We start from the raw sequence: 14,291 nt of genomic DNA, 5'->3' as shown, positions 1-14,291 counted from the left end.
CCTTTCCAAACGCCTCAGAACCTGGGACGTCCAGGTGCGGCTACAACGTGCCAGTGACAGCTAGCAGAACCAATCACACACCCGGTCATGTTCCCACCTCGTCCATTTTGGGCATAGTCGCTCACGATGAAACTCACCACACGCGTTCATCAAGACAACCACACATCGTGATACACATAACGCCAAGAGAAGGGTGCGCGTGTTGCTTCAGGCTGCCGTATACCCGCCAATATGCCGCCTCACGAGGCTAGAACAAGGGTTGGGGTAAATCCTCTCGCGAGTCTTTCTAGCATTCACTTTCTCTTCCTTCGTTGATCGAACAATTATCCATATACATATCATCGTGAATAGAGAGAGACCATGGAGTTCATTAAAAAGAACCAGCAGTACAAGGAAGTTTCATATTCAGAGCGAGAGGAAGAGGAGTACTTGTCCAGCACCGAAGTCGAGTCCCAGCATGGCGCCGACGAGAAACAATCAACCATCACAAAGACTGAGCGGCGGAGACGGTCAAGACCACGACGATCGAGGACGAGTCTGTTCGTAGCGGAGTTCCGTCGCTTTCGCTGGCTTGTCGATTTTGTACTCTTGATTGTCAACATTTCCTTGTCCGTGGTCCTCTTGCGGGGTTTCAATCAGGAGAATGCAACTAGCACGATGCAGGTCGGAAGCAATTTCGACGGGACGGGACCTGACTGTGAGTGCATATCCATTGAAGCTGGACGAATGAAATGCTGACGGAAGTAGTTCCAACCAAAATAGTCAAGTTCGAGGCTGACCCGGCGTTCGTGCCCAACGACACAACCGAGTTCTTCTCAGCAGCAACGCTCGAACAATGGAACACGATGATGCCCGGTACTTTCTTTGAACCTTCCGCCCAAAACATCAGACTAATAGCAATACAGTCGGCACAGGTTGGGGTGCCGAAACAACAGAAACTTTCTTCACGACCTCCATGACGCACCAACTCCATTGCCTCTTTATGATGGGCCGCATCTACGCCGCATTTACTGGAGGCATGACTGAAAAGCTCCCGAGCGACTACCACACCCATTACCTGCATTGTATAGATTATCTGCGCCAGGGCATCATGTGCTCTGCGGATTTGACGATGGAGCCGCATGAGCAGACGGATCCGGATGATAATGGCCCGAAAGATGGGAGCTGGAACGGGCATCATGTATGCAAGGATTACGGGCATGTCATCCCGTATCTAGAGGGTGAGTTACACACATCAAATATCGCGATAATAGGCTGACGAGAATAGAACAAATCGGTGAGGGCATACGGAAGGTGTTGCCCATCGACGACTAGCACCAATTCCGCCCGCTACCAAAGCTGTATATATTTTCCACAAGAGCACACCTTCATACCACGCTTGCTTCTCATTCTCACACCTCTACACGAACTAACTAGCTTCATCACGCAATCTTTAGATAACCATACCAATCCCTATCATCCACAACCGGCGGCTCACTCCCCGCCTGCCTCCTTCCCACTCCTCCCTCAGCATCCCCGCCACCCACCTCAGCAAAAAGTACTCTCCCGCATTCCCGCCCCAGTTATGCTTGAAGAACCACTTTGTGCTCCCTCCGCGCCTAAGAACACGCCAGGCACCCTCGTCCCATTCACAACGTGCGCGTACGGCTGCACACTGATGCCGGCCTCAGGCATCCCGAAGGAGAGGAGTCCTGCCAGTTCTCGTCGGCGGCGATGGATATAGGGACCCAGGATGTGTCGAGCTGTGCTTCCAGAGTGGAGGAGGTGCAGCGGAGGGTTATGCTGGGGTTGAGGGCGCCGAAGGAGGGGTTGGGCTGGGGTAGGGTGATCTAGGTTATCTTAGTTGCGAGGGATCGAAGGAGGCGGGTGGTGGGGAAGGGCGTACGAAGCCGTAGCGGTCTTTGCCATCGTTAGTGAATGAGACAATGCTGGCTTCGCCGCCGTCGATGGAGGCACCGGTCGAGTCGGCGACGAGGGGCCAGGGGCCGGCAGTTTGCGTCGTAGCGTTGTAGAGTGGGAAGGCGGAACAGTCTATCACGAGGGGTTGGATTGATACTGTGGAAAGCGCGTGGGCGCTTAGGGCGAGGGAGGTGAGGGTTGTTGGTGAGGAGATGCGCATTGTGGCGGCTTGTTCGCGATGTAATACTTCAGAACGAGTTGTGGGAGTTACGGAAGCTAGAGAATTCCGTGTATCGTAGGGTGTAAGAAATACAACGACTGCGTCTCCATGCATCCGAAGATTTCATTTGCGTTCATTGTGTCGTGCATGGCAGAAGGCCGGGTAAAGATGGTGCAGCATTGTGTACCGTTGTGACGGAGACATCAGAACGAGAAAGCAATCTAAGCTGCGTGGTAAACGTGACGTTCAATTCAAGGATGCATCTTTGATTGGTGTTTATTTATCTGGCTTGATTCATGTTGTTGAGCTTTGGTCCTCGTGTATACTGCATCTTCTACAAACCATCATTACGTGCTCTGTGGAACCATGCAGAAGCGACCGGTCTTTCGTAGACTTTACAACGTTGACCACGCCGCATCGATAGGCAGTAAGGCACCGTTGACCATTCGCGCCTCGTCCGATGCGAGGTAGGCGATGCCCTTGGCGACATCCTCAGGGGTAACAACTGGCACAGGCTGGCCATGCTCATTTTTCGCAATGTGCATTTGCACAACAGGACTATTGATGTCAGTAATTAGCAGGTTAATGAATAAAGAAGAACGTACAAGAAGCTTCCGAAGCCTTCCTTGTCGAAGCAGTCCATGTTGACTGAGTTCTGGATGTTTGTCGCAACTCCTGTTAATGATCAGTCACTATTGATGGAATAGGTGAGAGTATACATACCACCTGGGAGGACCGCATTGCAGCGAATGTTATCATTGTGGAAACGCCATGCGACGTTCTTTGTAGCACCAACCTAGCTCTGTCATTAGCACCCAGCCCTACAAGCATCACCTGTCGAAAGGACTCCAAACTCACAAGGCCATGCTTCGACGCCGTATACGCGATACCAGCTGCAGCACCGCTCGTACCAGCCTTGCTCGCAACATTTACAATAGCGCCCTTCTTTTGCTCCTTCATAGCCGGCAACACCGCCGTCATCAATCTCACCGGCACCGTAAGATTGATCGCCATGACCCTTTCCCACTCAACATCCTTCAGCGTGTCTGCGCTCGACCAGCCATCCGAGATGCCAGCGCAGTTGACTAGGACGTCTATTCTAGGTCCGAAGATGGCGGTACATCGTGCCACTGCTTCCTCGGCGGCTTTGGGCTCGATCAGGTCCGCCTGGTGGAATTCGAAGGGCTTATCCTTGACAGTTCCTTCATGCTTTGTGAAAGGTGCAACATCGATGCCGAAGACCTTGGCTTGGCGGTCCAGAAAGAGCTGCGTGGTTGCGAGGCCGATTCCGGAGGAGCAGCCAGTCACGATGACGACTTTGTTGTCGAAAGATGCCATGTTCACTTCTCTTGATTGTTACTCAATTGAAAAACGATTATAATGGAATTGAGAGATACTGTTGCGGTGCGAATCGTCCTGCTAATGTAGACATGTCAAAGACCGCGGCACAGTATGCGCAATGACATTTCCTAGCGTGGTTTACCCCACTAAAATGGAAGCCGCCAATGAGAATACGGGCAATACGGTCCCACTACCAAACCTCATCTCGCACCTTGTCGCTGCTACGGCTGGGCATCGGTATCGTGGCAGGTTCGAGGGCGAGGCTGGCTCCATGCGCATGCACCTGTTATAACTAGACGCTCGCATGGCTAACCGGAAATGGGCTTACGCGGGCATCCTGCACACCCGGGGGATTTCGTCCGATAGGCACGTGATGCGACGCCGCCGCCGGGGCGTATCACAACATAGGCGCGTTGTGAGCTCAATGCAGGTAAGCTTAGAAATCGAGAGGGAGTGGCAGGAAGTTGCGAATCTGAATGGTCGAAGGTATAAAGACCGAGCTTGGGAGGTGTTGTGACATCCGGCACGCAAGCAAGATCACTCCTCAGCCTGACAGCTTTTCCAATCTTTTTGACCCAAAACGTAATTCTTGAGCCACTTTGGGGACAGCAGCTATCCAATCTGAAATGTCTACTACTATCGCCGTCGCTGGTGGATCGAGTGGTCTGGGTCGTGCAATCGTCGACGCTTTGAAGGAAGACGGCCGCTATGAAGTGCTGATCTTCTCACGAAAGGTACTTTCATTCTCATACCAATTTGATAATAGCCCCCTTGCTGATCATGTCTATAGGAGAATCCCGAAGTCGAAAAGGACAGCGGCGTCCGCGTCCTCGCAGCCGACTATTCGAGCGTAGACGCACTTGTAACGCTCCTTGAAGCAAACAATGTAGCAGTGCTGATCACAACCGCCAATGTAATGGTAGATCCGACGCCGGAGTTCAATATGATCGAAGCGGCTGCACGATCGCGCGTCACGAAGAGGTTCATCCCCAACGCTTGGAGCGCGCTAGAGTTCAAAGATGAGTAAGTGCACACCTGCATTACGTTGGTCGAGGAGGAAATTGCCCTTAGGATTTGTGTACCTAACACTATGTACAGGCCCAGGTTCCAGAATTTTCCCCTTGCTCAGGGCAAGCTCCAGGCTTTTGCGCAGTTGAAGAAAACCGATCTAGAATGGACGGCCATCTACCCAGGTCTATTCATGGAATACGTTACAGAAGGCCTCCCCTCCACCCTCACGATCAATACCCTCATCATCGACGTCAAGAACAACGCCGCAGGCATCCCGAACAATGGCGAGGGCAAAATCACCCTGACGTACTCTCGCGATATCGCGAAGTACATTCTCAAGCTCCTGACTTTGGAAAAGTGGGAACAGGCGTACTTTGTCGTGGGGGACGTCAAATCGTGGAACGAGATCGTTGCTGCCGCTGAAAAGGGCAAGGGCGCCAAGTTCAGCGTGACCTACGACTCCGTTGAGAAGTTGAAGAGAGGTGAAGTGACGGAGTTGCCGGGACATGCTAGGTCGTATGAACTGTTCGGTGGGAGGGAGAACGCTTTGCCAGTCGTGCAGGGGCTGTTCGCGCAGTACGGACTGTGGATGGACGAGGGCATCTTCACGTATCAAAGCGGGGCGATGTTGAACGACTTGTTCCCTGAGATCAAACCTTTGAGACTCGAGGAGGCATGGAAGATCGCTGGCGGAAAGGCTTAGATAGTCTTAAGAGTGGTCTGTCAACGGAGACACAATCTTGAGATGTTGTTTGAGGTAGGTGTAAACGAATGTATCCCTTCTTCTGTTGGTGTAATCAAGAGACTCCGGCCAGAACCAAGCACAGTAAACCTTCTTTACGAAACAGTAGCGACTATCTGCAAAAGCGAGGTACATCGCCAGAGGCCTTTAGTACCCGCTGCCTCTTTCTTGACTATCCCAGATTCAGGTCGATTTCGCCTTTCTGTCGGTCGCTGCCGCGAATGTTTTCGGTCTCGATGCGCGTTCCAGGGAAATAAGCTCCAATTTCCAGATCAGTAAGCAGCTGAGCACCCAAAGGCAGAAGCCAAAAAGCCAAAGCTTCGGATGCGCTTTTATAGATCCAGTGATTGTGAATTCGTTTCGATAAGCAAAAGTATCGCTTTCGTGGAAGTGTGACATCGTTGAAGAAGAGAACAATTTCCTAGCCGTAGCACGTTGACAGATGATGATAGGATCGGTAGAAGTTAATAATCAAGCCGAGGGTTGTGGACCGGCTTTGGGGCCATCTCCTTTTTATGATAGTGTTGATGTTGGCAGGCGCAGTAAGAGGCACAGCTTACGGCAGGACCCGCGCGAATGGCAACGAAGCTATGTACGAAACAGGAAACAGTGTCGCAATATTAGGCGACTTCAAAGCTCCATGCGGTCTAGCAACATATACACGATTACATTCTAGGTCCCGTCCTCCAGTGGGTCTACGAAAGATAAGCCTTCGATCGAAAGGCGGTGGAGGATGGTTGAATGGAAGAATACTACGGCAACATTCGACTTTCCCTCATACAGGATGCTGGGTTGGCTTAGATACCTCCATATCTAGAGAGTTTTGCGTCAGAAAATGGAGGCCTCAAAGCTAGCGAAATCTTAGCACAGGAGATTCTCAGATCCATAACTAATTCATGTTCATTACATAATCGTTATTAGGTATAAGGAGCCTTCCTATCTTGGTTTTATTTCACCTAAAATATCTTAACCCTTACTATCCTTTTCCTATCTAATACCTTCTTATGCACGGTACAACCATGCCTCTACTATACCTTTTTACTATTTATCTTTATTAGCACGAAGCTAAATATACCTATATAAGGCTCTGGTTCTACATTTTACTAATAGCAACTTTAACTATCGTTAATTTTTTCCCTTAATAAAGTAGGGAGCTGTTACAATTACGGTAGGACTAAGTAAGGCGAGTAGGGAGGATTACACTTAGGATATTAATAGTAGAGGTAAGCTAGATTAAGCCCTATAGGCTAGCTAGATAGGTAGCTTATATTATCTATTACGTAATAAGGTCTAGTATAAGTAGGAGACCCTAGGGACCTTAAAGGCCCTAGGGACCTTAAAAGGTCTTAGGACTTTAGAGTCTAGATAGGATCTCCTAGATAATAAAGAATAGTATATAGTCTAAAGGGACTTTAGAATCTTTTCTATTCTTTATAGTTAAAATTCTATAGTTAAAATTAGAGCCTATTTTCTATACTAAGATCTATTAGTCTTCTTATATAATTATTATCTTACCTTTAAAAGTAAGGCTAAGATATTCTCTTACCCTATTATTATTTATCTACTCTTATCTACTAAATACCTATAAGGTCTAACCTAGGTTAGGTACGTAGAAACCCCCTTATAATACTTTAACTACCTAAAGGTATAAGACGTAATAGTAACACTAACTAGCTTATAAGTATTAAGAGTAGTACCTAGAAGCTCTACCTCTAGACCTATAACTAGTGTAGCTATAGTTATAGCTAATTAGGCTAATTAGATTTAATAACTCTAAGAGTAACTAGCATAATTAATAGAATAGTTCTAGGGATAGGTAATAGTTACTACCCTAGTTAAAGGAATATTTAAAGTCCTAAAACTCTTTAATAAAGACTAAAAAAAGTTAAAACTATTCCTTACTAATATAGAGCTATATAATTACTCTTATAAAGCTACTATAGGTAAGAAATAAGACTAGATATTAGCCACTAGAATATATATAATAGGATAAGCCGCTAGATAGATGTAACCCCTAGTAGATAATTATATAGAAAATAAGAATAATATTAAGGAATATTAGGAGGATACTAAACTAGTCTTTAAGAATTAGAAGTTATTCTAAGAATAGATAACTATTATATTTAGTAAAGTTAATAAAGTAAAGTAGGCTAAGTAATAGATCTAAAGGCTAAAATAAACTATATTAATAGGTAAGTATACCTTAATATTTAAGTAACTTTAAGCTAAAATAGACTAGGATAATATACTACTCTAATTAGTATTCTATAATAGTCTAAAAGAGTTAGTAAAGGATAGCCTTATACACTATATAGAACCTAATAACCTAGAAGCGCTAATAGAACTAGCTATATGCATAAATAACTACCTATATAAGTAAAACTAGGAGAAGTAGGAAGTAACTAAGCCTATATACTACTAGAGAGCTAATACTTAAAAGAGGCATAACTATAGGAATAAATAGAATAAGGATAGTAATATAATTATAGGGGATAAAGTATAAACTAAGAAGAAATATACCCTATAGTAAAAGAAGTAGGATAAGGTCTACTAATAATACTTTAAGGATAAGGCTTACCTAAGTTATAGGAAGTAAGGGTATTTTAAAGCTAACTACCCTAACTATAAGAAGTAAGGTAAAAGAGCTAATATAATTAGAATAGCTATAGTAACGCTATAACCTAAAATACTAGAATTAGGTAAAGTCCCTAATAATACTATAATACTAGATTCTAAGAAGGAATTTTAGGAAACCTAACTAACTAATCCTAAGGGGTCTCTAGATAAAGATAGCTACTAAGTTACTAAGGGAGGTATAGTAGTATATAGGGTAACTAAGTAGTAATACTAAGTCTATAGGGAACTTAGACACTAAGTAGAGTAATACTATATAAAAATAAAGATTATAGAACTAGATATATACTAGATATATAAATAGGTAGTAACCTATTAGGGGAAACTATAGAACCCTATCTAGTAACTTAAAATAATTAATAAATATATATAGAAGAAGTTCTAGTAATACTATATAATAGACTATTCCTACTACTAGGATAAAAGGAGCTAGGTATAAGAAAACCTAGGGGATAGGAAATACTATAGGTTAGATAAAAATAAGTATAAAGATAGGAATTATTACGTATACTAATTTAATATCTAGAAAAGGGACTATAGGCCCCTAGTATAGGAGGTATACTATATAGATAACTACCCTATCTATTAGAACTAGAAATACTTAATAGATAATTAGCCTAAGGGCCCTAACTAATATAATAAAGCCCTATAATATAAATACGCAGATATGTGTCTAAAGTAGAAAGATATAGACTATATAGGAACCTAAGAATAGATAGACTATAGAAGGTAAAAGTACCTTAGATACTTTAGTAAGAAGGAATCTATAGTAATAGATCTATTAGATCTAAACTATAAGTTTATACTATACTAGAAATGCATAATAATAGGCTATTAGTAGTATAAAGAAATAGGTAAGAAATTAGAATACCTATGTATACTTATAGTAAACTAATAATAGAGGAGAGTAATAATAGAGTACCTAAGGGATACCTTAGAAGTAAAGTCTAAAGTATAATACCTAAAGAAGAAGGTATTAAATCCCTTTAGAATAGTACTCTAATAACTAAGGACTAACTACCTACTATATAAATAATACTACTATAAAGGCATATATAATAGAGAATAAAAATAGTTAAAAAACTAGTACGCTACTAGGTAGGGAGCTAAGCTAGTAAAGGTATTCTATAGGCTTATAGGGTAGAAGCTAAAGGCACTATAAAACTATAAATAATAAAGTAGATTATAATTAGAGGATTCTAAGTAAAAGCTTTAATAGACCCTAGTGTAATAGAATATCTAATATTACTAGAAATAGTAGAAAAACACAATCTACTATACTAAAATAAAGAAGTACTAGCCTAGTTAGAAATAGTAGATAGTACGCTTTCCTAAGGCTATAGTAGAGGCTAGCTACGCCTAGAAATAATACTACTACTAGTTAGAATTAAGGGATTTAAAAGCTAATATAGCTTTATAATAATAGACCTAGGAAGCCTAGAAGCTATTATAGGATATAACTAGCTAGTTATATATAACCCTAATATAGATTAGGTAAAATAGACTATAAGGAGTTAAGGAGTAACCTTAAAGATTACTAGAGCCTAATATACTAAGTAGGTATAACCTATAACCCTAGAAGCTCTAAATAAGTAGGTTAAAAGATAAACTAGGGGAATCTTAGCTATCTAGATAGCTAAGATCCTAAAAGAAAACCCTAGGTAAGTAAGAATTATCTAAATATAATACTTAGATCTCTAAAAAAGAATAAAAAAAATAACTATTCTACTAGAGTATAAGAAGTATATAGAACTCTTTAAAGAAATTAAGGGAGAAGAACTCCCTAACTACTAGAAATAAAATTATAAGATACTACTAGAAGAAAGTATAAAACTATAACTAGAATAGCTAAGGCTAATATCTATAGATTAGGAATAGGAACTAAGGGAGTACTTATAGAAAAACCTAGTAAGAGGTTATATCTAAGATAGTTAGAGCCCTATAGTGTTCCCTATCCTATAGGTACCTAAGAAGAATAGTAAGCTATAACTCTATATAGACTATAGATAGCTAAATAATACTACTATTAAGAACTAGTACCCTCTACTACTAATAATAGAGCTAATAGATAGGCTCTATAGGACTAAATAGTTTACTAAATTTAATATATATAATAGTTATTATTACGTATAGATAGCTAAAGGCTATAAGTAGAAGACTATATTTAGGACCTAGTTTAGTCTCTATAAATATATAGTTATACCTTTTAGACTAATAAACGCGCCTATAATATTTTAGGCTATAGTAAATAAGGCACTATATAAATACTTAAATATATTCTATATAGCCTACCTTAATAACGTACTTATCTATTCTAGTAGGACGCTAGAAGAATATATAGAATACGTAAAGAAGGTACTTAAGAAAATAAAGAAGTATAAGTTACTTCTATACCTAGATAAATATAAGTTTTATATTATAAAAATAGAGTATCTAGAATTTATTATCTTAAGGGAAGGAGTGTCTATAGACCCTAAGAAGATAGCTACTATATAGAAATAGCTAGTTTCTAAGTTAGTAAAGGATATCTAGTCCTTCTTAGGGTTTACTAATGTAACGGGGCCTCTAGGACTCTGTCACTAGCCGTGGCCCTGTTGGGGTTCTGGTGAGAGATGAGTAGCGTGCAGGGTTGTATAGATTACGTGTGGTGTGAACGTTAATTAATCACTACTGTGAGAGTATGTTGCTAAAAGCTTAATAGTAATCTTCCGCGAGGAAACTGGATGCAGATAACTGTATCGTGGATTGACGATGAAGGCTTACCTAGTGGTAATCCGTTATCTCTATATACTGCTATCTAATGGTGGCTCTGTAGGCTCTGCCTACAGATCCTACAGATCTAGGCTCTGTGGCTCTGTTCCACAGATCCATAGATCCAATCACGTGACTCCCTCACGTGCCCATATTGTGCTCAGCATCTGACCCGTAATCGTATTCTTCTCCCACATAATCCGATTGGTTGCTGCTGTCATCGACGTAAGTCCTATAATTCCGTTGCGGCGTAGCAGCTGTAACAACTAACTTCTACTAGAAGTTTATTAAGGATTATTCTAAGATAATAGCACTATTAATAGACCTTATAAAGAAAAAGAATAATAAAGCTATCTAGCTAATTACTAGAAGGCCTCTAGAGGTATTTAAGAGGCTAAAAGAAATATTCCTTATAGTACCTCTACTCTAGATATTTAACCTAAGGAAACCTATAAGGGTAGAAATAGATATATCTAACTATATAATAGGAGTAATCCTCTTATAGCTAGATAAGGATAAGAAGTAGAGACTAGTGTTCTACTATTTATAAAAGTTTTTAGGAGTAGAACTTAATTATAATATTTATAATAAGAAACTACTAGGGGTAGTAGACGCCTTTAAATAATAAAAAGCTTAACTTATAGGAGTGCACTTTAAAACTAAGGTATAGATAGACTACTAAAACCTTACTAGCTTTATATTAACTAAGAAGCTTAATAGATAATAAGTATAATAGATAGAGTTCTTAGTAAACTTTAATTTTACTATCTACTATTAACTAGGAACGCTTAACGGCGCTATAGACGCCTTAAGTAGAAGATTAGACCTAATAGAGAATAAGGCTAACCTCTATAATACTATATTATAAGCGCGTAAAGACGGAACGCTAGAGTATAATTAACTAAAAATTAAAGCTTAAGTAGCCTTTTTCTAGTATATAGGACTAGAGGTATATAATTTATAAGACTACTTCTAACTCTCTAGGGAATAAAGAGAAGAGTATAATCTATTCTAGAATAGTTTTAATAAAACCTAAAGGGACCACTAATAAAGGATAATTATTAGAAACTAATATACACCTATCTTAATTAGGAAGCTACATAAATCTAGGGAATAGGGATACCTAGGTATTAAAGAAATAACGTATTATATTATAGATAAATATGCTATCCTAAAACTTAAGTAAAAGGTTATAAAGGAAATAAGTAACTATTTAGTATATTATAAGAATAAGCCTAAGAGACATAAGCCTTATAGACTCCTATAACTACTACTATTAGTAGAAAGGCCATAGTAAAGTGTAATAATAGATTTTATAGTAAAACTCCTAAGATCGTGTTAAATCTAGAAAGGGTAGCTAGTCCTAAATAGGTTAGGGTTAGTTCTTAGGCAAGACTTACTAAGGGAAGGAAGAAGGGGTTCTTATTAATATAGAAGTATTTTATAAAGTGTAATAAGTTAATAAGGGAGGCCTAAGTAAATCTAAATAATAGATTAAAACTTAGGTTAAATATAAGAATTAATAGTAATTCTTCTATTCCTATATACATAACTAATCCTATAATATCCTATAGTTTTATAAAATTCTAAACATAGGATCTATAGGATCCTATAGTATATTATATAACCTTCCTATTATATAGTCCTAGTGTCCTAAGGCTTAGTGTATAGAATACTATAGGACGTTACCTAATCCTTTAGTAGGGCTATAGCCGCCTTTTATTATAAGTAGCTTTCTTCCTATATTAGATTCTAGATTCTAATATTACCCCCTTTCTCCCTTTTATATACCCTTATATAATAATTAATATCCTTCTATAGTACCGTCTATTATTATACTATTAGTAATTAAATAAACACTATTAGGTAGATTACTATAGTGTCTTATAAATATTACGTTAAGAAGGGTTTAGTATGTAGGATATTATTATTAAAGGTATAGTATAGGAATTACTATAAGAATAGTATTTCTAAATATAAGCTATCTAAGCTAGTAGTTCTAAATTTCTCTTAGATTAATTCTAAAGTTAATTATCTTAAAAAATTAGAGAAGGCTATAGCTATAGAAGAGAAAGTAGTAATTACTACTCTATAAGCTATATAAGTAAAGTATAATTATCTATTAAAATAGAAGCGTCTACTTAAGGAGTAAGAAAATAAGTTACTAGAGAATTTAATAAAGTTTATAGAAGAGATTAAGCACCTAGAGGGGCTTAAGGCCCTAGGGTAGAACATTATTTAGTTAGAGAATAGTCTAATACTAGGTATTCTTATATTAAACTAGTCTACTTATCCTCCGCCTATAGATCCTAATACTCCTAAGATTACCTCTTAGGTGTGTTTTTTATAGTACTATTTAATTTTCTATTAATAGTTATTTAGATTATTAATTAGTTCCTATGTATCCTCGCTATATAGGTATCCTTTCCACTTTATAAGATATAACTATTATTATTAATTATAGTCTAGAATTATTTTAACTTCGAATTTAGTTTCTTCCTCTAGCTAGTAGTAGAAAGTAGCTTTAACTAGTGTCTTAGGGTCTACTAGTTCTAATAGTAATATATGGAATATAGGGTATATTCTTATATCTAGTAGTAATTCTAATCTATAGTTTACTAGCGATATTTATTTAGAAATGTAAAATAGTCTAACCTTAATATAATCTAGTTTCTTATGTTTTTTCTTCTAAGTTTAAAGGTTCTTTATAAGTAGATATACTTTATCCCCCTTCTTTAGCTAAGGTGCCATTTTTCGTTTCTAATTTATATAGGAAATAGCTTACTATTAAGCTTTCTTAAGGTTTTCTTAGAGTTTATTATATATATTTTTTATATTATCTACTATATCTATGGCTTCTTTTGCGTTAATATTCGTTGGTAGTTATTAGTTAAAGAGATTTAGATATTTTCTATATATAGTATAGTAAGGTGTTTGCTTTATTACTATTAATACCTTATTATTATGTGCCAGTTATGCCATAGGTAGTAGTAAAACCTAGTTATTTTTCTATTTATTATAGTATATTTGTAGATATATTTCTATAGTTTAATTTATTCTTTCTATTTTTCTATCTATTTATAGATAATATACTATAGATAGTTTTTATTTTATTCTAATAAGTGCTATAAATATTATCTAAAAGTTTAATATAAAGAGCTTATCTCTATTACTAATAATTATTTTTAGAATACTATAGTGTCTAACCTACTTATCTTAAAAGAGATAAGCCAGCTCCTTAGCTATTATATTCTTTAGATATAGAATTAATTTAACGTAGCTTATAAATTAATATATAATTACTAAAATGCTATTATATAAGGTTTTTGTGGCTAGGTTAATTAAGTCTAGTATTCCTATAATAAAGTCTATAGTAATATCTTTAAAAGGTGCTATTAGTACCTTAATTAGTTGCATTTCTCTATACTTAAGATATATGCTATATTTATTTTTCTAGTAGTCTACACATTTATAGATATACACTATTATAGCTTTCTTAATTCCTCTAAACGTATAGTTCCTCTAAATTAGTTCTAATATTTTTATAATGCCTAGGTGTCTATATATTAGGTTATTATGGTATTATCTAATAATCTTAGTTTATAGTTACTTTAGTACTTCTTAGTTTATAACTAAAAGTTAGTTAAGTTCTACTATTAGTTTAAGAGATCCGTTTTTATTTTTATAAAGAAT

General features: G+C 38.3%; 3 protein-coding genes across 3 annotated transcripts; 2 read left to right on the top strand and 1 right to left on the bottom strand.

Annotated features, from left to right (window-relative positions):
- Positions 1-360: 360 nt before the first annotated feature.
- Positions 361-1,314, top strand: N0V89_006072 (uncharacterized protein; the record flags this gene model as incomplete). The annotated part of the gene is made up of 4 exons (XM_056214844.1): positions 361-697; positions 748-855; positions 906-1,220; positions 1,268-1,314. The coding sequence occupies 4 exons, from the start codon at positions 361-363 to the stop codon at positions 1,312-1,314; spliced, it is 807 nt and encodes a 268-aa protein (XP_056072111.1).
- Positions 1,315-2,514: 1,200 nt separating this feature from the next.
- Positions 2,515-3,457, bottom strand: N0V89_006071 (uncharacterized protein; the record flags this gene model as incomplete). The annotated part of the gene is made up of 4 exons (XM_056214843.1): positions 2,515-2,677; positions 2,725-2,794; positions 2,843-2,915; positions 2,978-3,457. The coding sequence occupies 4 exons, from the start codon at positions 3,455-3,457 to the stop codon at positions 2,515-2,517; spliced, it is 786 nt and encodes a 261-aa protein (XP_056072110.1).
- Positions 3,458-4,086: 629 nt separating this feature from the next.
- On the top strand, positions 4,087-5,174 carry N0V89_006070 (uncharacterized protein; the record flags this gene model as incomplete). Its single annotated transcript, XM_056214842.1, has 3 exons — positions 4,087-4,194; positions 4,251-4,483; positions 4,559-5,174. 3 exons carry the CDS (start codon positions 4,087-4,089, stop codon positions 5,172-5,174), a joined length of 957 nt encoding a protein of 318 aa, XP_056072109.1.
- Between the last annotated feature and the right edge of the window lie 9,117 nt (positions 5,175-14,291).

Source organism: Didymosphaeria variabile (assembly GCF_027946475.1).
Source record: "Didymosphaeria variabile strain IMI 356815 chromosome Unknown scaffold_4, whole genome shotgun sequence".
NCBI classification, from domain to species: Eukaryota; Fungi; Ascomycota; class Dothideomycetes; order Pleosporales; family Didymosphaeriaceae; genus Didymosphaeria; species Didymosphaeria variabile.
Note: the sequence above shows the minus strand (reverse complement) of the source record. Positions and strands in the feature narration are given on the sequence as shown.